At 45.4% G+C, this 24372-nt stretch overlaps 1 protein-coding gene across 2 annotated transcripts in view; it reads left to right on the top strand.

Annotated features, from left to right (window-relative positions):
• STX10 (syntaxin 10) overlaps nt 1-24372 on the top strand; it is a 610467-nt gene that overhangs the window by 198415 nt on the left and 387680 nt on the right. For both annotated transcript variants that reach the window (XM_044084737.1, XM_044084736.1), the window contains one exon: nt 4098-4160. In XM_044084737.1, the coding sequence (XP_043940672.1) occupies nt 4098-4160 (63 nt within the window). The remainder of the gene's footprint in view (nt 1-4097; nt 4161-24372) is intronic.

Raw genomic sequence — 24372 nt, 5'->3', positions numbered from 1 at the left:
GGCGTAGATAACTGCTGGGATGGTAGGTTGCACTGGCATGGATACTGCTGGGATGCACTGGCATATATATGCTGGGACGGTGGGTTGCACTGGTGTAGATACTGCTGGGACAGTGGCTTGCACGCATGAGCGCACACAGTAGTGGGACTGAGTCACACTGATGCTGTCAGAAGCCAACAGAGTTGTAGCTGTAAATCAGAGTCTGGGTCATACTGCTATAACAGGATATTGTTTTCCAGTGAGTGATATTGGGATTTGGGGCAAAATACCTCTAGGTCAGTGTTCAATGAGTTTGCTGTGTAAGCAAGGCTGAAGAAAATGTGAAGAACTGGGAATCCTTTCATTGTTTTGGTCATTTCCTCCAAGGTCTTGCATACTGAACATAATTACCTCTTGTAGGAGTAATTAAGTAACTTTGTGATCTGATTAGGTAGCACAACAGTGGATATTCTGGGAATTAATATTGAGTATGACTACAGCCTTTGAAAGTCTGTGTTTCATCTTGCATGATGTTAGCATTGTTTTCATTTTTGTTTTCAAATCATTCACTGCAGTCTGCATATGTGAAAACAAATGCGCACTGTGTGATAAGAAAAGCACTGGGCGTATGAAACTAAAACCTAGGAAATGTAGAGTTAAATGGCCCACACAGCAACTCTGTAAACTTGTGTGAATGCAGAGAGCATGGTACTGAAAATACAGGAGGTAAAGGATTTTGCCCTGCATTGTAAGTCAGAAGTAGGTCCTAGGAGTCCTTCTGTTTGATGCTTGCCAGTTCCAGTTGATTGACACCCAGATCACTGAACATGAGCCAGTATCTAGTCATGATGCCTAACTCTGAGAGTAGGGAGAAGAGCATTATCCTACCCATCTCCATCTTTTCTGTGTCTGCAGTCTTTGCGTAGTTTCTGTGTGTGTGTGTATATGTGTGTCTGCCTGCGTCTGTCTGTGTGTCTCTGCATGCGTCTGTGTGTGCATGTGTGTGTGTGTGTGTCTGTCTGTGTGTGCATGTGTGTGTACGTATATTAATATATGTGTATGCATGTTCACAATTCTGTGGTGGTTAGTGCAGCGGTCATCCCTTTCCAAAAAAATGTGTTTTTTTTTTACTTTGGGAGTGTTGATGTTTTGACTAGTGATCTCCCAAGGTTTTAGATGTTTAGGGATCAAATAATCACATTAATTAAATAAGATAAGAGTATTTGCACTAATCTCAGAGCACTCTTGAGTTTTGATAGCATACTCCAAGCAAGCAAATGACATAAGGTGATGAAAGTGGTTCGGTGTCACCAGTAAACTCAGCTGCTTGTTTTCTGAAAATTTCAAGTCAAGTGCATGAAATGATGTGGTTACAGGATCAATTTTAATTCAACTTTTTGTTGGTATGTCTAGTCTGAGGTGCGCTGTACGTTTTATTTGCCAAAATTATGATCACTGTCAAACATGGACATAATTTACTTATGATTGTTCTTATATCAGCAGTTTGTTTCAAATGAGCGATAAGTCTGTGATCTTCATTGTTGAAGGGAATTGACCCCCCTCCACCCAGGGAAGAGTGACATTTCAGAGGTATACATTTTTATTTTAACTAGGAATTTCCTTCCTTTCAAGTTTTGCTACAGGCAGTTACACTATTTAAGACCTGCCATGATGGAATTCATCAGTGTCTGTTTAGAGCTTGCTCTTAAAACAGAAGGGTGACTTTTTAAGCCTTTAAAATGGGAATAACTTTGATACTAAATGTATTTGCACACAGTTTTCAGAAGGCTCATCACTGTACTTGCATGACTTTGCTGCTATGAGAATATCTTGCCCTTTTGCCTGTTTCCACAGCTGTGACTGTGATTTCTACGGAACCTGGCATGCTGTCTACCCTACCCAATGTTGTGGTACTCTGCGACATGCTGCCTGCCATACCTAATGTTGTGGTACTCAATAGCGTGCTGCCTGCCCTGCCTAATGTTATGGTAGTCGATAGCATGCTGCCTGCCCTGCCTAATGTTATGGTAGTCGATAGCATGCTGCCTGCCCTACCTAATGTTGTGGTACTCGATAGCATGCTGCCTGCCCTACCTAATGTTGTGGTACTCAATAGCGTGCTGCCTGCCCTACCTAATGCTGTGGTACTCAATAGCGTGCTGCCTGCCCTACCTAATGTTGTGGTACTCGATAGCGTGCTGTCTGCCCTACCTAATGTTGTGGTACTCAGTAGTGTGCTGCCTGCCCTACCTAATGCTGTGGTACTCTATAGCGTGCTGCCTGCTCTACCTAATGTGGTACTCGATAGCATGCTGCCTGCCCTACCTAATGTTGTGGTAATCAGTAGTGTGCTGCCTCCCCTACCTAATGTTGTGGTACTCAATAGTGTGCTGCCTGCCCTACCTAATGTTGTGGTACTCGATAGTGTGCTGCCTGCCCTACCTAATGTTGTGGTACTCGATAGTGTGCTGCCTGCCCTACCTAATGTTGTGGTACTCGATAGTGTGCTGCCTGCCCTACCTAATGTTGTGGTACTCGATAGTGTGCTGCCTGCCCTACCTAATGTTGTGGTACTCGATAGTGTGCTGCCTGCCCTACCTAATGTTGTGGTACTCAATAGTGTGCTGCCTGCCCTACCTAATGTGGTACTCGATAGCGTGCTTCCTGCCCTACATAATGTTGTGGTACTCGATAGCACGCTGCCTGCCCTACCTAATGTTGTGGTACTCAATAGCACACTGCCTGCCCTACCTAATGTTGTGGTACTCAATAGCACACTGCCTGCCCTCCCTAATGTTGTGGCACTCGATAGCATGCTGCCTGCCCTACCTAATGTTGTGGTACTTGATCGCGTACTGCCTGCCCTACCTAATGTTGTAGTACTCAAAAGCGTGCTGCCTGCCCTACCTAATGTTGTGGTACCCGATAGCATGCTGCTTGCCCTACCTAATGTTGTGGTACTCTGTAGCTTGCTGCCTGCCCTACCTAATGTTGTGGTATTCTGCAACGTGTTGCCTGCCCCACCTAATGTTGTGGTACTCTACAACATTTGCTCTAAATAGGAGCCATACATTGTTAAGGTGATTTTTGTTGGTGTCTCCACCTGTTTGGCAGTCTGCCACAATACCTTGTCATCAATTAATTTGCCTCTTTGTGTTGGAAGGTGTGCCGTTTTATGGGGGGGGGGGGCTAAAGTTTTTAGGTTGCCACCTTTCTTGCAAGATTAATGGGTGATGAGAGTCGGGCATCGGCTGGCAGTCTCCCATAGTTGTCACTTTTTTTGTTGCTTCTATTTCCCTGCCTGTTACTGTGCATCAGACATATGTAGTACATGCATAACACCTACCACACTGGTGGCCTCTTGTTGTTGCATATCGTCTTACAATGTGCAGGTTTCGTGCAGTGACTGACAACACACTTAATACCGTCAGGGCTGGCCTTCATCTCTCCACCGGAGGATACCTCTGCAGCAGAACTTCCTTTCATCCTTTTCCCTCCTAACATGAAGCAGGTGTTCATCAGTCAGTAATTACTACCGCTCATGGCTGTATTCCGGGGTACAATGTTGTTTCTTCAACCCTAGTTGTATGTTTTGTAGCTGAGGCTACTACTTCATTGTTTGTGTCCTTGGCTTTAGGAATAATGAAAACAGATGGCATTAAGCAATGTTTCTAAAAATTCTAAATATGGGATTCTGTGCAACTTCCTTTTTTTTCCTTTGTTTTATATTTCTAAGTCTAATGAATGTACATGTTTTTGCTCTGGGAACTTGCACCTTAACTCACACTTGTTACAGATCTGTATGTTATTAAAAAAAAAGTAGGTTATTCTGCAGTTGGATTCCATGGTGATAAGCCACACATTTTTTGAAAAATGAAAGGCAGAGAATTTGAGCGGGCGGGGTTAATAGATACCTTTTGAAAGACTGAATGCCTGTGGCTAAGGGTGGGTTCTTAGGCAGGGCTGTGACACACAGTGTGGACAAACAAAGGAGACTTACTGTAAAGGTTAGAAATGTATCTCTAGACTGTTTTGACTAGGGTGGAGCAAGTTACTTTGAAAGGTTGCACTGAATGTAACTGTCTAAAGCTTTTTGATCATTTTTGTGTGTACCACAGGTAATGAAGGATCATATGTCCAGCCCTTCAGCTTTGGTAACAGCAGAAAGGAAAAACCAGCAGGTGAGTATCGGAGATGCTAATACTGTAATGGTGTATGCATTTGTTTCTTAATATATATTTGAATATGTACAGCCTCTGTAGTAAATGATGTGTGTGCATGTATTTACATAAATATATATGTAATACACATACGCATTACATGTAATTTATACACACACACACACACACACACACACATATATCTATGTCTATATATATATATATATATATATATATATATGTTGTTGTCTTTCAGCTTTTCCCGGTTAGGGGTCGCCACAGCGGAACTCCGGTCCGCTAATGATTGGCAGTAGATTTTCACGAACGCCGAGGTGCCAGCTCGACGTTCAGCCTTCAACGAAGGCACGCCTATATATATATATATATATATATATATATATATATATAAAATGTGTGTGTGTGTCTATAAAGAGAGAGAAGCATGTACTGTTATTTTTTTCTGTTAAAACTTTGTTTTCATATTTGATAAATAAAGGATCTGAAGTAGTTTACTTAATTTGATCTTCAACCTGTGGGTTGGATTGGCTTGGATTGGATCCGAGCCAGCAATTTCACTAGCATCTGCTCTGAGCTCCAAGCTCCTCACCTTACCCCGTAATACACCTCCATACCTTCCAACCCCCAGATCTCATTTGCCATGGCTAGCCAATAAGCATCGTGATCCTGAGCTTCGAATCTGTGAGTTGGGTAGTTTTGGTATTCAAGTATTTTTTGAGTGTTTTGTGAGTGTAGTTTTGTCAGTGTAGGTTCCCTCTCTTCCTCCCCTTGATTTAGTTTTTTTGTGTAGTAGTGTATAGTTGTCTCCCCCCCCCCCCCCCAGTGTTCTGTGTGCCTTCTGAGAGTGTGGTGAGTGGGTTTGTGTAGAAAATAGTTTTGTTTTCTGTATTGTGTGTTAGACGTCTTTAAAAATCTTTGTGTGAGACATGGCTGATCCTAAGCCGGTCTTTAAGAGGTGCACTGAGTGTGGCCACAAATTGTCACCCGCTGATGGCCTCACTCTTTACGTGATGTGTTTGGGTGTAGCCCTTTTAAATACTGATTGTGCCATTTGCGCGCCATTAAGGATAGACGGGCCAAGTTAGCCTTGAAAGGCCTTCTACCTAACATGGAGGCAGCTGCCTCCTCTACAGCTTACAGAGAAACATAACAGGTCCCCGGTCCTTTCAGCTCCATCAGGAACTCCCTCCAAGAGTCAGTCTAGGCACTGTGACTCCCCTCTGCTCCGATCTCCCAGATTTTCCCCGGAGCCGGAAGAGCCACAACCACTATCTAAGGCCTCAGTTCCTCAACCCGCCAGGTTGAATCATTGGCCTCACCGCGCTCCACCTGAAGCCTTTCCGAAGTCGACATGGATAAAATGATGAGGAGGTTCATTCGCACACAAATCCAGATGGGAGTCTTGCCAGCCCCCTCTCCCTCTGGTGGGTAGGGCTTGCTTCCTTTCTTCACTCCAATTTCTCCTTCTCCGATCTCTGGGTTCGGAGTACATGGATCTGAGGATGGCCTTAGTCAGGGGGTCAGCCCTGACGGTACCTGTCTCCTTGATGCCGGTAGCTGCCTGGAGCATGTCGGATCTGACCAGTTCGGATCTGAGTGGCTCTCTGAGCTGGAGCCTGGATGTCAGATCCGAGGGAGTGGAACTTTTTCCATCGGTTCTGATGTTGTTGGGCCAAGTTCCCCCCCTGGGAGCTCCATCCACTTCAGGCCTGGCTCCAATTCTTACATCGGATCCGGGGAGACCGGTTTCCTTACTGGTGGCCCAGGAAGCTCGTTCTTCCTCAGCGTTAGACGTGGTAGAAAGGGTTCTCTCCACTGGATTGAGACCCTTGACTATTTCTTTGGACTCCGCCCCTACTCCTTCCGCTTTGTGTGTAAATCCCATCATTTTACCTGAGGGACAGTCCGTGCTCTTGGAGCCCCAAGCTGTTCCCCCTGAGGAACAAGTGACTTGCGAGTTCCTCCTGGACAGCCCCACCGGAGACGTACCTCACAAGCATACGTGCAAGAGGAGGCACTTGGACTCCCCCGAGTCCCTCACCGAGGACTTGGATTTGGATGATGGGGAAGGTTCCCCCAGATCACCTCCCGAGGATGTCTCCTTTGGAAACCTCATGGAAATCCTACGCCAGCGGGGAGGTTGGTTCACCCCAAAACCTTCTTCGGACAAATCTGTGTTCCTGGAGGCTTTTGACACGGGCCCATCTACTTCCTGGGTGTCCCCTCCCACAGTTCCCTTGGTGGACCTGGTCACCTTCCAAGCTTGGAAGGAGCCGGACACCGTGGAACTAATCCCAAAACGCCCAGACAAAATTTTGAACCCCCCCTCTGACAGACCAGCGTGGAATAAAGGGTCACCTGTAGACGCTATGGTGGTAGCAGCAGCCATCAAAAAAGATACTAGCCCAGGAGAGTTCCTTGGTTCATCCCCCTGACCAAGAGTCTAGGATGATGGACCGCTTAGGGAAGCGGGTTTAAGCATCCGCGACCTTTTCCATCAGGGCACTGAACTATCTGGCCCATGTTACTAGACTACAGTGCGACCTGTTAAAGGAACTGGCCGAGTTTCCCCCCAGTGTCCATGTCGCAGGAGGACAGAGAGACGTTCTCCGCGAGGATGGCCACCTTGACAATGGTTTCCAACACATCCATGCGACTCCTCTCACATGTTACTGACGGAGAGGCTAGGGTAGCTGGGTCCGGCATGTCCCAGATTATGTCAGTTCATGGAACGCCCCTTATGACGGTTCTACTCTTTTTGGCAAGACCGTCCGAGACACCTTGGTCCAGAGTGAGAAAGACGGGAAGATACACTGTCTTCTGTCGGAATCCGCTTCTTGAACCCTCAAAGATCCTTTTCCCAGAATCAGCAAGGGCAAAAGAAGATATAGTTCCGGAAGTCTAAGTATTACTGGGACACTCAGGGCTTTTCTTCCCCTAGAGGCAGAGGGGGGCAGGATAGACGCTGGCCCAGATGCAGAGGGGGGTCCGAGGAATTTTGGGTCTCGAGAACCATTCTCGGACAGGCCCGCACAGCAACCCTGAGGGGTTGCCTGACTGCTCTACTCTGGAGACAGTCGGGGGTCGCTTGTTGTTGCACCTGGTGGCATGTGAGTCTATAACATCAGACCGCTGGGTGCTTCAGATAATTTCCAGAGGATACTCGATCCTGTTTGTGGTTCCTTCCAAACCTCTCAAACACCTCCCGGATGTACCACCCGCGCAAAGGGAGGCAGCAGCACTGGAAATTTCCAAGCTGCTATAGAAACGAGCCATCGAACCTGTCCCCCCAGATCAGTTTGGATCAGGCATCTACTCCAGGTTCTTTTTGGTGCCAAAGAAGACAGTGGACTTAAGGCCCATTCTGGACCTATCTACCTTGAACCTGTCAGTTGCCGAAGTTCCGGATGGTCATCTTACAGTCCATCATGCTGTACCTGCAAGAGGGTGACTGGATGTGCTCGTTCGACCACCAGGATGCCTACTATCACATAAAGATGCACAGAAGCTCCAGGAGGTTCCTCCACTTCCAGCTAGGAGTCCATCATTACCAATTTTGAGCCCTACCCTTTGGTCTCACCACAGCCCCCAGGGTGTTCACCAAAGTGATGGCAGTAATAGCGGCTCACCTGAGGCTTCAGGGGATTCAGGTCTACCCTTACCTGGACAATTGGCTCCTTACTGCTCCCACCAAGTGTCTACTTTACTGCACCAGGGATAATTTCCTAAAGCTTGCATCCCACTTAGGGATTACAATCAACGCATCCAAATCTCTTCTGAATCCTGTCCAGGTGATAGACTACATAGGGGCACAGACAGACACACTACAGTCAAAAATCTTCCTGACCATGGAGAGAGTTTGAAACTGAAGTATGCATGTTACCTTCATCTACCATTCTCACATTCCCTCTGCAGAATCGGTTTTGAGAGCCCTAGGTTCTATGGCAGTGACCATAATGCTTCTTCCATGTGCCTAGTTACACATGAGTAATACAGTGGACTCTAGCGGTGCAATGGTCCCTGTTGGATCTTCTGTTGTCGCATCCAGTACACCTCAGTTGAGTCTGCAGGTCGTTCCCTCTTTGGTGGATGCATTCTCCAGAAATTCTGGAGGGACGACCTTTTGTCCTAGCCCCTGTCCAAGCCACAGTGACCAACTTGGGTGGGGGGGGGGCATTCCAAGGGCTGTGGTCCCCTATCGAGACCACTTTGCATATAAACATTCTGGAGATGAGGGCGGTCTTTTTGGCATTGCAGGCCCTTCATGCCTTCCTCTGGGAACCATTGCAATTCAATCAGAAAACAGTTCAGTGGTCTGGTATGTCAACAAACAGGGAGGGACCAGATCTTACCCACTTTGTCACGAGGCTGTGAGAGTTTGGGAACGGGTGATCTCCACCGGTCGCTTTCTAACAGCAATGCACATTCCGGGGACGGTCCAACATTCTAGCGGACAGGTTAAGTCTGACTATACTGATGCCTTACGAGTGGTCTCTGAATCCTTCAGTATTGGAGCAGATCTTTCTGGAGTGGGGTCAGCCTTGCAGTGATCTCTTTGCATCTCCTTCCAACACGAAGTGCATCAAGTTTTTCACTCAGAACCCCCCAGCCGGGGGAATCCCCCAAAGACGCTCTAGTCCATGCTTGGCCTCCCGATCTTCTGTATGCTTATCCTCCTGTACCCCTTATTCCGAGCTTTCTACAGAAAGCTTGCCGACTGGGGAGCAAAGTGATCCTCATTGCCCCATTTTGGCCTTGCTAGGTATGGTTTCTCTTCCTTTGGTCTTTTCTTTTGGCTCCACCTTGGATCTTGGATCCCATTCAAGGATCTCATTTCACACCCCTTGGGGGTTCCTTATCCGATTCTGGACAGTTTGAAGGTCATAGCTTGGCTGCTCCAGTTCCCCTAATTGCTAGGACTCCTGGATTGTCTTCTTTAGTCAGGTCTATTCTGGTGACAGCTCATAAGTCTTCCACCAGGAAGGTTTATCATAGCAAATGGAAACGTTTTTCCTTTTGGGCTTCTCAAAGGAGTTTAAACCCTTTCACGGCTCCTGTTTCAGCTATTCTCGATTTTCTAGCAAATATTTTTCAACAAGGAGCTAGCTCTTCTACTATCAAAGTTCAACTAGCTGCCATCTCTCATTTTCATGTGGACGAGAATTCTGCTTCTCTAGCCTCTTCCAGACTGTGTAAAGCTTTTATTAAAGGTACTTTCCTATTATGTCCTCCGGTCAAAGATCCTGTTCCCCCATGGGACCTTAGTATGGTTTGCCAGCATTGGTCGCTCCGCCATTTAAACCTGCAGCAACCACGGATCTTGAGTTTTTGTCTTGGAAAACAGCGTTTCTGGTGCTATTACCTCTGCTAAGAGGGTTTCAGAACTGCAAACGTTGTCTGTTAAAATTCCATACATGATTTTCCATAAGGACAGGGATGTTCTTCGTGTTTCACTGATGCAGTCATTACATTTGGGTAATCTGCTGGCAGGTTTCCCTCAATCGGCCTGAATATCAAAGTCTTGGGTCCTGCGTCAGTTGCGGTCTCCTCTTCCATGACGTCAGGTCATCAGGGGTATAAAACATGCAGCCGACGCCATTTTCTTCAGTCTTTCTTGCCGCACGGTGCTCAAAGCAGAAGCAGTTCGCAAGTGCTGGTCGGCCGACTCCTGAAATTTTCACATTCGAGTTTCAGAACCGAAGTCTTCAATTAAAGCTAAGTACCCCATTGGGGAAACTTTTTCTTGCTCCTTACCGATGTCAGTAAAAGTTAATAATTACATTACTTGTGGGAAGCAAGTACCTCATAAGGATTTTCATTTGTACTGTATTCCTTGCCTAGGCCCAGATCATAATGTGCCTTGCTGTCGGTTTTGTGCTAGATTTAACCAACGCACTATTAAGCGTCGGTATATCTTTGCTCCAAAATATTTTGGAAACAGATTTAATTACCTTGAAATGCCGTCGGATAGCAATCCGACTACCGGCGTTCACAAAAAATGCAAAGAAAAGGACAGAGACAGACCGTTGAGGTCCAAAACCGACGACGAAGCTTCTCCTACGCCAGTCGCCGGTTCGCCAGTACTCAGTGAGGTGCTTTCGCAGTCCCTGATACCCGCTACTTTTGAGTAGCAGGCCTCTACAGAGACCCATGCGGAGTCTGGCATGCCGTGAGATTCTCAGAGTATTGTACCCGTGGATGTCTCTCCCTCGGATGGGTCCGGAGCCGCTGAGCAGGCACCGGCTTCTGAGGGTGTTTTCAGGCTTCAACATTTCTATATAAAACCGACGCCAGCTTCAAAAACAACTTCTAAGGCTAAAAAAAAAAAAAGGAAGCATGAGCCACTTGCTCAGGCCTGTGTACCTAAAAAACAGATGATCAAAATAAGACTTAATTACCTTGATCAGGGGTTCCCAACCCCCTCCTGATATGAGGCCTAGGCAAGACACTGATTATGAATCTTCAGATCAGGTTTTTATTTCTCCTGATCCCTCTTCTGATCAGGAATTTTCTATACCACTCTATGAGGATTCAGATGCAGAAGAATCCATCCCATCTGCATCTCCTCCTGAAGATTATTCTTTTGGAGAAACCTTGCATACTTTAAGGGAACATTTTCATTGGAAGAGTCAGTATTTCTCGGAATCAAAAAAGAGGCTTAGGGATTTCCTTCTACTTTCTCTGCATAGGCCTTTGGCTGTATCTCTAGTATTAGACATTGTTGATGTGTTTTCGGAATCAAGCTTGGCTCATGATTCCCTACCTCCGGCTCCTAGTAAGCCAGAAAGATATTACGGGGTTCCTGATTCCCACAAATTTTTATTCAAAAATCCTGCTGCTCACCCTGAAACTATCTTACAATAAATCTTGTAGATCTTGTAAAGGCCTCTACATCCAAGAATCCTACCCCCTCTGATAGAGATTCCAGGGTGCCAGATAGATGAGGAAAGAAGGTTTATACATCTGCAACCTTGGCAATTAGGGCCTTAAACTGACAGTTTCATATGCTTAAATATCAACAGCATGTTATGATTATTGAAACGGAAAATGATGTTGATTTCTGAATGTGTGGAAAATAAAGAATTACAGGAATTACTGCATGCAGCAGAGCAGGTTGGAAAGCATACTTTGCAATGTGGTTTTGATTCCTTGGAGGCCTCTTGCAGGGCCGCAGTTACTGGATCTTTGATTAGAAGGCATGCCCGTCTCAAGGAGCAAAATCTGCCTGATCATGTTAAAGCTAAATTGTTGAATGCACCTTTACAGCATGATACTCTGCTAATAAGGCAGAAGAGGTTTTAAAGAAAATGGAAGACGAAGCTAAATCTATGCAAACTGTAAAATATTTCTTACAAGTGTAGACACTGGCCTACAAAAAATTGGTCCTTTCCTGTGTCCAACAGAGCCTCACAAGGCACATCCAGGCACTCAAAAGGTTCTAGATACCAATCACAGGGTTCTTACAGGTCAAAGCAATGGGGTGCCTCTACCTCCAAATCTGGAGGAAACAAAGAACAAACCTACAGTAAGCAGTCTCAATGACTTCCCTCTGCCATCACCAAGCACTTATCTTTTGGCAGCCCCCTTAGGGGGAAAATTAGCACTTCATGCTCAAAATTGGCAGTTAATAATCCAGGACATGAGGGTATTAAACATAGTATCCCAAGAGTACAGATTTCATTTCCATACCTTGCCAATTCCAAACGGTTGGCCAGATCTGCCACAGAATCAATGGGCAGAGGCACAGAAACAAGTTATGTCCCTCATGGATATGGGGGCTATTCAACCAGTACCAGAACAGGAAAAAGGGCAAGGGTTCTATTCAAGACTGTTCCTGGTACCCAGAAAAGGCAATGCCTGGCGTCCAATACTGGATTTATCAATTTTTAACACATTCTTGGACATCCCAAAATTCAAAATGCTGACTTTGCAACAGCTTCTGCCCATGCTGGGCAAGAATGCTTGGTTAGTGACTCTAGACTTAAGAGGCATACCTGCATATCCCAATAAGGGAATTGTGCAGAAGATGCTTCCGTTTCAAGGCGGGTTTTATGCATTACCGATTCTCTGCACTGCCCTTTGGCTTATCTACTGCGCCCAGGGTCTTTACAAAATGCCTGGCACCAGTAATTGCATTTTGCAGACAAAGAAGCATACAAATCTATCCTTACTTGGACGACTTGTCTTATTCAAGCAGAAAACAAGGACATTCTTCTTCAACATCTGGCATTTGTAAAAAGGCTTCTAACATGCCTAGGGTACACAATAAATGAAAAGAAATCATAACTGGTACCCTCTCAAAAAAATTACATTCCTGGGTGCAAGCTTGAATACACCTGCCCAGATGCTTGCCTTATGCCAGACAAACAAAGGCAACTGACTATATACTTCAAACAGATGGCAACAAAAACCCAATTAACTGCAAGACAAATTCTGCAGGCTTTGGGGTTCATGGCATCATGCAGTCTACTAATTCCATATGCAAGACTGCATATGAGGAAACTACAGTGGTATCTAAAAAGTTTATGAAGTCAACATTGTCACAGTCTGGAACTAATGATTCCTCTCATTCCCTGCCTACAACAGGAGTTTCTTTGATGGGCAGAGACATGTCACCAGAACATGGGACGGTCTTTCACTCTACCCCCTGCCTCCCAAACCCTAACTACAGATGCATCAGACTATGCTTGGGGAGCCCACCTGGCAGGGAGATGCATTCAGGGCATATGGAGCACAAAACAAATGCGTCTGCATATCAACCAGAAGATGTTAGCTGTTCAGAATGCCCTGACAGCCTTCAAGGATTTACTTCATCCAGGACAACTATTGATAAAGACGGGACAACACCACAGTTATGTGGTACATAAACAAGCAGGGGAGTGCACATTCCTATCCCCTTTGCAGACTAGCCATGGCATTGTGGGACACAGCCCTGACTTACCAAGTACATCTTCAAGCTCAGTTCCTGCCAGGAAAACAAAATACTCTGGCAGACGATCTAAGCAGAAATATTATGGACCCACAAGTCTTCAGCATGACAACAGAGAAATGGGGGAGACCAGACATACATCTATTTGCCTCTCCCCAAAATTATCAACTGGACAAATTCTGCACAAGGACTTATCACAGACAAGCATGGAAAGTGGATGCCTTTTCCTTCAGTTGGAAAAACCTGTCAGTGTACGCCTTTCCTCCTCAGCCTCTTCTCCCCAAGGTCTTACTAAAAGTCAGACAGGAAAAAACAAAAATGATCCTAATTGCCCCGGACTGGCCTCGCCAGCACTGGTACCCAAAGGAATATGTCTCAACTCCCTCCTTGGTACTTGCCTCAAATACCCCATCTACTGTCTCAGCAGAGCAATCAAATTCTGTACAATCAGCTCCAAACTCTGAACCTGGCAGTGTGGCTGATCATGTAATTATTCAAACAACACCTCTCAGTAAATCTGTGATAGATGTCATTTTGGAAGCCAGAAGGCCCAGTACTAGAAAATCTTATGCTGGTAAATGGAAGAGCGTCTGTACTTGGAACCAAGCACAAGGAACGGACACAGCAAAGCCAAATATTCCTCAGATTTTACAATACTTGACTGAGATGCTTGACAAGGGCCTATCTTTTTAATCAATAAAAATCCATGCCTCTGCCATCTCGGCTCATTACAACACAGAGCCTCCCATCTTTTCTCATCCTCTGCTAAAACAGTATCTTAGAGGGGCCAAAAATTTAAGGCCTCCCAGAAGATCACCAACTCCTGCATGGAACCTCAATTTTGTGCTGGAAAAGCTCACCCTGCTCCTTTTGAACAAGCAGCTACTGCGGATATAAAGCTTTTATCTTAGAAAACAGCTTTCCTTCTGGAAATCACTTCAGCTAGAAGGGTTTCAGAACTACAGGCCCTCATGGCTGTGGAGCCTTTCATTACATTTCATCCGGACAGGGTGTCCCTCAGGACCAATCCTTCCTTTATGCCTAAGGTGGTATCCAGTGTGGCTCTTAACCAAACTATTCACCTGCTAACGTTTTACCCAAATCCGCAGAACAAGGGGGAACGGATTCTGCATTCCTTGGACATACACAGATAATTAAGATTCTACTTAAACAGGACCAAATCTCTAAGAAAGTCTGTGCAACTACTGGTGGCATTTGCTGCAGGATCAGAGGGGAGGGCTATTTCAAAGCAGACTATTTCAAAGTGGATAAGTCACTGCATTTGTTTCTGCTACTTGCATCATGGTAATCTGGTGCCCAAGGAAATCAGGTCACATTCCACCAGGGCTGCATCTACAACCAAAGACATTCTAGAAGCTGCTACTTGGAGCTCTGTTCATACATTTACAAAGCATTATCATTTGCCTCTCTTCTCCAAGTCCAGGGCAGGCTTTGCCACTGCAGTTCTGCAGGGCCTTATAGCTGCTCCTAATGCTATTTAGCTCCATCTTCCCATCCATATCTTTGGGATTCTACCCAAATGTAATGACTGCAACAGTGAAACATGAAGAACATAGTACAGTTGTGTACACTTCGAGTGTATTCACTGTTGCAGTCCGGGTTACCCACCCACCATCCCCCTTTTTTCTAGAACTTCTCTTTCCTTCACTATATTCTACAGCCTTTGTGGTGTATTTGCTTTTAGATGAAGGTAAAGTTTGTTACAATTACATTTATATATAGATATTATTTCTCACTGTAAATTGGATTTGATTTCCCGAAGGAGAGCATCCTTTGCTCCGCGGTGCTCAGGAATATCCTCCCATGAGGGCCACCCAGGTATTTAGTAGCTGGGGACTCTGTCCCACAGGTTGAAGATCAAATGAAGTAAACTACTTCAGATAAAGAAGTTATGTACTCACCATAATGTTCCATCTGAGTAGTTCTTCTTTATTTGTCTTCAGCCTTCCCTCCCTCTTTCCCCCTGGCCTTACCATATGGACAGCCTGTTTGGCTAAAGTTTTAGGTGCGTAAGGTGTTTTTTCAGGTCGGGTTATCAGTATAAGTGGCAGCAAACTCGATCTGGGAGTTGGAAGGTAGTGGAGGTGTATTATGGGTACGGGGAGGAGCTTGGAGCTCAGAGCAGATGCTAGTGAAATTGCCAGCTCGGATCCGATACGGATCCGGTGCCCACAGGTTGAAGACAAATGAAGTAGAACTACTCGGATGGAACATTATGGTGAGTACATAACTTCTTTTTTTCTTTACATTTTAGTTGATTTAATTCAGTTCTTCATTAGGTAATTTTTTAATTTGTTTTAATCTCTGAACTCTAACCTCAAGCCTTGACCTCACCAACCTTGTGAACTAACCATTTTCATTTATCCTCACCTTGCCTTAAAGTTGTGAAACACAGTTGGTAGTAACCTTATGTTTAGAGAGGAAGTCCCACCTGCTGGCATTGTGAAACACAGTTGGTAGTATCCTTCTGTTTAGAGAGGAAGGCTCATGTCCTGGTGCTGTGAAACGCATTTGGTAGTGTCTTTCTGGTTAGATAGGAAGGCTGAACTCCTGGTGCTGTGAAATGCAGTTGGTAATGTCCTTCTGGTTTAATGAGGAAGGCCATCTCCTGGTGCTATGAAACACAGTTCGCAGTAACCTTATGTTTTTGAGAGGAAGTCCCACCTGCTGGCGTTGTGAAACACAGTTGGTAGTGTCCTTCTGGTTAGATAGGAAGGCTCAACTCCTGGTACTGTGAAATGCAGTTGGTAGTGTCCTTCTGGTTAGAGAGGAAGGCCCACCTGCTGGCATTGTGAAACGCATTTGGTAGTGTCCTTCTGGTTAGAGAGGAAGGATCATGTCCTGGTGCTGTGAAACACAGTTGGTGGTGTCCTTCTGTTTAGAGAGAAAGGCTCTTGCCACCCCCATAGTGCCTTTTTAGGCAAGGCTCAAAAGACAAACCCACCTCCTTAGAAAACAAAAATGGAAAAAAACTAAGGGTAATGCTGCTCAACGCCAGAAGTCTAAATCTCAAGATGCAGGCACTTGATGCACTCCTCAGCATGGAGGACATCGACGTCTGTGCAGTAACTGAAACCTGGTTCAAGGCTCCTGAGAGCACCCCAGCGCTACCAGGCTATACCTCGTATCATGCTTTTCGGCCTCAAAACCCGGGCCGAACCACAAAGGGAGGGGGAGTGTCCATATTCATAAAGGACACCCACACCTCCAGGTTAGTAGCAACACATGAAGCATCAGAGACCATACAGATGCAACTAACCATAGGCAAAACTGCTATACAACTGGTAGCATGTTACAGACCCCACCCTCCCAATCTCAAGAACCCCACTCAGCCTTCCTGAAGACATTGGAGGATATGAATGTATCACAAAATATCATCATACTGGGAGACTTCAACTACCCAAACATAGATTGGGTACATTATTCTAGCCCTAATACCCTAGCCCAAAGGTTCCTGGAATTCATAAATTCAAATGCACTGGAACAACTAGTCACCTCTCCCACTAGGGGAGATAATATACTAGACCTGATCATCACAAACATGGGGACAAAATGCTCCACACGAAGTATACCCTCACTAGTGAGATCTGACCACAAACTAATCACCCTGGATATACATATCCCACCTCCACCCTCAGCACAAAAGACCACAGTGAAAAACTTCTCAGAAGCAGACTTCACTCTTCTTAAGACTGAGATGGTATCCTTTAAGCCCACTGTGCCAGTGGATACCACATCCCATAATGCGAATCCTTCACAAATGCTTTCTATGGACATCTCCAAGAATGCATGGATCATGCAATCCCAAACAAATCCAAGTCCCTCTCCACCAAATGTAAGCGTCCTGTCTGGTGGACCTCAGCCATAAACAAATTGTATAACAAAGAAGGAAGCTACTGCACGTCAGAGAGAAATCCCATGAAGGAAAACATCTCTGATCAACATTAGCAGAAAACTACATTCTCTCATAAAACATCCAAGGCAAACTTTGAGAGAAAAATCGCTAAGGACACTAAAGATAACCACAAAGCCTTCTTCAGCTATGTTAGAAACCTGGGCGGAAACCCTCTGATATGCTCAGAGTTGGTTCACAGCAACAAATAATACACTGAACCCACAGATATTGCCAACATTCTGGCTGACAGGTTCAGTGCAAATTTCTCCCCTCCTCACCCCAAAAGAAGAAATACTTATCCCAGCTGAATGTAATCTCCTGTCATCTCAGATGTCCAAGTGAGAACCGCCTAAACAAAGCAAAAACACAGCATCAATGGGACCTGACGGTATCCGGGTGCGTGTTACGTGAACTCCAAGAGGAGCTAAACCCACACATAAAATACTATTTAACCTTAGCCTTACTGGATATGTACCTGAACACTGGCGTACAGCAACAGTGGTCCCACTCCACAAGGGGGGTGCCTCTACAGACCCTGGAAACTACCGCCCCATAAGCTTAACTAGCCTGGTCTGCAAAGCTATGGAAAGAATCATTATGGAACTCATAAACAGAGACAAAGGGGACCTACAGACACTTGACCCCACCCAGTTAGGCTTTGTAAAGGGCAGATCCTGCCTTTTAAACCTGGTTGACTTTTTCGAAACCGTCACTAGAGCCATTGATGAGGGCAAAGCAGTCCATACAGCATACCTGGACTTGGCTAAGGCCTTCGACACAATACCCCACTCAGGCATCATAGATAAGCTAAACAGCTTAAAAGTAAACCCTTATGTCACTAGATGGGTTGCAAACTGGCTAAAGGACAGAACCCATAAAGTTAAAATCGCTGGAGCAATGTCAGACTCAAAGCCAGTCACAAGTGGTGTCCCACAGGGATCTGTCCTGGGACCCCTCTTGTTCGGCATTTATTTCTCAGATGTTAAAGCAAACATGGGAGGGCTGTGGCTGACAAAGTTCGCAGATGACTGCAAACTAGGCGCCATAGTCGATACACCAGCAGACACACACATCCTAGAAAAGGCCTCACTGAAACGGACAACTGGTGCCGTAGTCACGGCCTTAAACTAAATGCCAAAAAATGTATAGTCATCCCTTTTGGAAAAAACAAAGTACCCACAGATTATCACATAGACAGCAACCCACTGAGTACGGAAAAAGTAATCAGAGACCTAGGGACCCAAGTAGACAGCCACCTCTCATTTGACACCCACATTGCCAAAGTGGTTAGAAAAACATTCTACCTTGCACACCTCATCATGAAGGGATTCACATCCAGATCCAAGGATGTCATTGTACCCTTATATTCCTCCCTCATCAGACCCATGATTGAGTACAATGCCCCATTTGGTATGTACCTCACCCGGCATTTGCAACAGCTGGAGAGACCACAAAAGTACCTCACCAAAAGGATCAAGGGTCTCCAACATATGTCTTATTCTGCCAGACTAAAGAAACTTCAGCTCTATTCAGTAGCATACCGCCTGCTCAGAGGTGATCTCTGCCTGACGTACAAGGCCATGTCCAATCAGGTTCTGATGGACATGCTCCACCTCAAAAAAATCCAAATCCATCAGGACCACGAGAGCTAAAGACTTAAACCTCGGTACAAGTATGAATAGGACATGCTGGAGGGATAGATTCATAACCCAGAGGCTTCCCATGCTTTGGAACAAGATCCCAGTTCATGTTAGGCAGAGCCCCTCACTGACTCTCTTCAAGAGAAATCTTGATGAGTGGATGGGAGATCGTAAGTTTACCCCAGGGGTCACATCTGTGTCACTGCTAGACAGGGGCACAGTAAACTAATTCTATTATATAAGGGGACCTTCATTGTGTCACTACTAGACAGAGGCACAGTATTCTAGATTTATTCTGTACATTTTTGTACCATTTCATGAGGTGGCAAAAGCCACATCACTATGGCTAGGCTTACAAATGCCGCAGGGCAGATAGCCTAGTACTATACTATGAAACTATCTGCTGGTGACTGGAAGGATGAGAGTCGTGGGTGTGGGATCCATGCTGTTGCAATGTGTGGAGTAAACGGCTGTATATAACTTTGAATTAGTATTACTCTTTCTTGTACTGTGTGTTTTCCATGTCAACGTTTATCTTTAACATTACGAATATTGAATAACTTCACAACCAAAAAACAGAGTAACCTATGGTGATTAATCATCTCAGCAATGACATACCCCCTCCTCCACCCCGTCTTGTCCTTCAGACTCCAGAATTTCTGTCAGTTGTCCTTTTACTACTAATCTTTTCTGTTTCCACATTCTAGTCTAATCTTCTCAGATTGTATCTTGTTCATATGCTTTTTATGTATGGTAGTTGTGTCGCTGTCTCTTACTTTCCTGATCTGTTATCAATGTCAAGTCCTTTTTATCGTTGTTGTTGTTTTTATTAATATTATTATTATTATTAGATTTCTGCTTCCTTTCTTGCCACTTGTTTCATTCCTGCTTAAATAATAAATCACATTATTTAGATGCCACTACCCCTTTTGACACTTTCTCCTACTCTGTGTTATCCCTGGCATTCTCTGAATGGCAAAAAAGTGGTTCTTCTTTCCAGTTGTCTCCCATATCTTCTCCTTCATTCATTTACAGAAGGATTTGAGCAGAGGGCATTGATATTGCCTATACATTAATGCTGGATGTCCCCTTTCCTTTCCCCAGTGTTTCTGGTATTTTTTTTTCATTCTTTGCCCTTGCTGTATGTCCGTAATCATCCCCCACCATAGCCAATTGGCCCACTCATTCCCCATCACCACGGAGAGATTTGACCAGGAAAGGAGACTTGTCATTCAGACAGCCAGGAGGAGTGGTTTTAGGCTTTCTGCCTTGTTTCAATAGCCATAATGTATGCATCCAGAAAAATGTAAGGGGGAAAGCTTGCAGGGGACTAATAGCAGAGGCTGTCTCCTCACTGAACAAGGTGCATTTTGCCCAGGCAACCTTGCCTTGCTCCTGACGTTTGAGCTGTGAGCTCCCAGTGTCCATCGGGGAGTTGGCACATGCCCAGTGCCCCCCCCAACAGAGAAGAGAGGGCCATGCCACTTCAGTCCTCCCCCATCCCTGCCTAGCTCCTCCAGTTCTGTGGTCACTAATCAAACCCTGGTTACTTGGGCTATAGGTGGGAATCTGTACTCTGCACCATTGTGCTAGCCTTTCTCTTCTATTTTCTTTATTGCCAACTAATTTTTGTCAGTAACTTTTCCATAATCCACATACTGTTTTTTATTTGCCAGTCACATAAGATCCAGTATTGCAACTGGAACTTTCGTTTCTATTTGTCTGTGTGCATATGCTAGCATTTCAGATCTTTGCTCACCAGTATCTGCTTTTCCAGTCTTTCTGGCTGTAATCCCACCACACCTTTACTCACTAGTTTTTGTCCTGTGTAAGATTCTTCATTGTAACTTGTACAGAAATTTGAAATGTGTACTTTTTTTTACTTGTTGCAGTTTGCTTGATGTCCTTCATGGATGCATCTGCAGTCATAACAACTGGGTTGTCCTGTCGTCAGGCAGCCCTTCAGTCGGCCGGATTCCAAAGTCCGGGTCCGGCTTCGGCTGATGTCGCACTTCACCCGACGTCATCTCTGTTGGTCTTCGGGTATAAAAGCATCAGCCGACGCCATTTTCCTCAGTCTTTCTTGCTGCGTGGCGCCCGAAGCAGAAGCTGTTCGCAAGTGCCGGTCGGTCGGATCCAGAGATTACTTCTACCGAATACTACTTCGAAGACTTCTAAAGCTAAGTACCCGGTTGGGGACTCTTTCTTGCCTCAGCCGATGTCAGAAAAAGTTAATAATTGTTTAACCTGTGGGAAACAAATACCTCATAAAGATTTCCACTCTTATTGTCTGCCTTGTTTAGGCCCAGCCCACGACGTAGCAGCCTGTTCGCCTGTGCTTCTTTCAACCGACGAACGCTTAGGCGTCGGTCGGAGTTTGCAGAACAGTTTTTCGGTTCTGATTTTGCGTACATTATGCCGTCGGATCCTCCGACTACCCAATCTGCCAAAACGCAAAGATAAAGACCGACACTCGCGGTCCGCGGTTTCGCCGAAACCATGGTTAAGCAAATCGAGTGTCTCGGTTTCGGCGAAACCGAGAAAACTGATCAAAGTACAGCTGAACCTATCTCTACAACTGAGGCCCCTGCTACCACTCTTGAATCGGCCTCAGAAATTTTATCCACTACGGTGGTTGCCACTGACTTATCAGACACCATTCCCTTGGATGTCTCTACCCCAGCACGTGGTGCTGCTAGGCCTCCAGCAGCCATGTCCATTAAGGCCTTCGCCAGGGCTAAAGCTGCCAAGACTACTAAGACAGTGCCTGTTAAACCCCCCACAACCAGGCCCTCTTCTAGTTCTCAAATGCTTACTTTGGCAGAAGATTTAATTTCATTAATTAGAGGATCTCAATCTCACCCAGACAGGGCCTCAGCCCCCAGAGAAGAGACCTAGGGCAGAGCCCCCTGAGCCAGTGTCCTCTGATGATTCTGCTGACGAATCAGACATAACTGACCAGCCAGAGGCTCCTTTCTCCAATTTTGAAGATTCTGATGCTGAAGAATCCATTCCAGCTGCTTCCCCACCAGAAGAATTCTCCTTTGGGGAAACCTTACATGCCATGCGAGAGCAGTTCCAATGGCAGCAACAGGATTTTTCAGACTCCAGAAAAGACTTAGGACCTTTCTGCACCTCCCACAGCACAGGCCCTTAGCTATACCTCCTGTTCTCTCTGTGGTGGATGATGCTTTCAATGATGTCTGCTCCGCTCCAGATTCTTTACCCCAGCCCCTGCCAAACCAGACAGATTTTACAGGGTGCCAGATACTCATCACCACCTTTACAAGGCCCCACTTGCAGACCCCAAAACTATATCCCAGGGTCCCAAGGCAGTAGCGACCACAGCTAAAACCCTATTCCTTCTGAAAGGGAAGCAAGGTCATTAGACAGATGGGGTAAAAAGGTCTACACTTCAGCTACTCTCTCAGCTAGAGCTTTAAACTGTCAGTTTCACATGATACAATACCAAGAGTTTATGCTTGATCAGTTAACTAAAAACTAACCACTGATGAATCTCTTGATAAGAAATATGTATTAGAAATGGTAAATAACATACAACAAGGTTAGCAACCATTCCTTAAAATGTGGCTATGATGCACTGGAGGCTTCATTTAGATCAGCCATGACTGGCACAGTGATAAGAAGGCATGCATGGCTAAAGGAGCAAGCTTTACCGGATCATGTTAAAGCTAAGTTGCTAGATGCTCCTATGGATAAGACAAGTTTGTTTGGTACACCTGCCCAGCAGGTTATGAAGAAAATGGAAGAAAAGGCAAAATCTGTTCAAACGGTTAAAGATTTCTTGCAGGTTCAACCCCAAGGTTTAGCAGGAACTGGCCTGCCAAAATTGGTCCTTTCCTGACTCCACAAAATTTCAAAGGGGCAGGAATAGACGTTCCAGAGGCAGAAACCAATCCAGAGGAGGTGCCTACAGAGGACGACAGTGGCAAGGTAACAACAGAGGCACAGACACAACCACTGCCACTACATCAGCACAACCACAGTGACTTAACCCTAAATCCGCCTACCAGGGAACAAATAGCAGCTCCTCTAGGCGGAAAGTTAACCTTATTTTCAAAGAACTGGCACTACATAACAAAAGACAAGTGGATTTTACAAACCATAGATCAAGGTTACCGGTTTCACTTCCACACTTTACCAGCCAAAAGAGGAATGCCAAATCTACCTCCAAATCAAAAAACAGAGGCACTACAACAGATAATGGAGTTAGCAAACATGAGAGCTGTGGAAAGAGTGCCAACAGCAGAGCAAGGAAACGGGTTCTACTCCAGACTATTCCTAGTTCCAAGAAAGGAAAAAAGTTGGAGACCAATTCTCGACCTGTCCACCTTAAATACATACATCATTGTCCCAAAATTCAAAATGCTGACCCTACAGCAACTTCTTCCCATGCTGGGCAAGGAGTCTTAGCTGGTAACTCTAGATCTCAAGGAGGCATACCTGCACGTCCCCATTCGACCAATCTGCAGAAGATACCTCAGATTTCTTGCAGGATCAGAGCACTATCAATTCTCAGCATTGCCCTTTGGCTTATCTACTGCGCCCAGAGTATTCACAAAATGCCTGGCATCAGTAATCGCCCATTGCAGACTACAGGGAATTCAAATTTACCCATACCTGGACGACTGCCTGCTACAAGGGGACAACAAAAGCAAGCTGACAACAGATTTACAAAGGGTCATTTACTTGCTACAAGCACTGGGATACACAGTCAATTTACAAAAGTCAAGGCTGATACCATCCCAAACAAGGACATTCTTGGGCGCGGAATTGGACACAGTAAAACAAATGGCATTCCTGACTACAGAAAAACAAAAGAACTCCCTCTTTACTTCTTGGCACTAACAAAACTGAACAAGTTAACAGCAAGAAAAGTACTGCAGGCCTTGGGCTTCATGGCATCATGCATAATCTTGGTCCCATTTGCCAGACTACATATGAGAAAACTACAGTGGTACCTAAAGAATTTATGGTCCCAACACAGACACAGCCTAGAAACAGAAATCCCACTAATTCCATGCTTAAAGCAGGAGTTCCTATGGTGGGCTCAGGCATGTCAGTCAAACCCAGGCCTACCCTTTCGCAGATGTCAAGCAAGCCAGACCATCACAACAGACGCTTCAGACCTAGGATGGGGGGCCCACATGCTGGACAAATGCGTGCAAGGATTGTGGACACAGGATCAACTTCACCTGCACATCAACCTAAAAGAAATGCTGGCAGTAAAACTGGCAATCCAAAAGTTCAAACCATTTCTCCAAGAGGGCCAGTTGATGATAAGGACAGACAACACCACAGTCATGTGGTACATCAACAAACAGGGAGGCACTCATTCATACCCCTATGCAGAATGACTTTGGAGCTGTGGACCCTGGCACTCAGCTACAACATCCAGTTACAGGCAATATTTGTACCGGGAAAAGAAAATACTCTAGCAGACATATTAAGAAGAACCACATCGGATGCCCACGAATGGAAGCTGCACCGGACATCTTCAAGACCATCTCAAAGAAATGGGGAATGCCTCAGATAGATCTATTCGCATCACCTCTCAATCACCAGCTCAAAAATTCTGCACAAGGACATTCCACCCACTAGCATGGAAAGTGGATTCGCTCTCCTTCAGCTGGAAAGGCCTAACAGCATATGCATTCCCACCTCTTCCCTTGATACACAAAGTACTACTAAAAATCAAGGAAGAACGTC

This window comes from Protopterus annectens, chromosome 9.part0 (assembly GCF_019279795.1).
Source record: "Protopterus annectens isolate FY-2018-M chromosome 9.part0, PAN1.0, whole genome shotgun sequence".
Lineage (NCBI taxonomy): Eukaryota > Metazoa > Chordata > Ceratodontiformes > Protopteridae > Protopterus > Protopterus annectens.
This window is presented reverse-complemented; position numbering and strand designations above follow the sequence as displayed.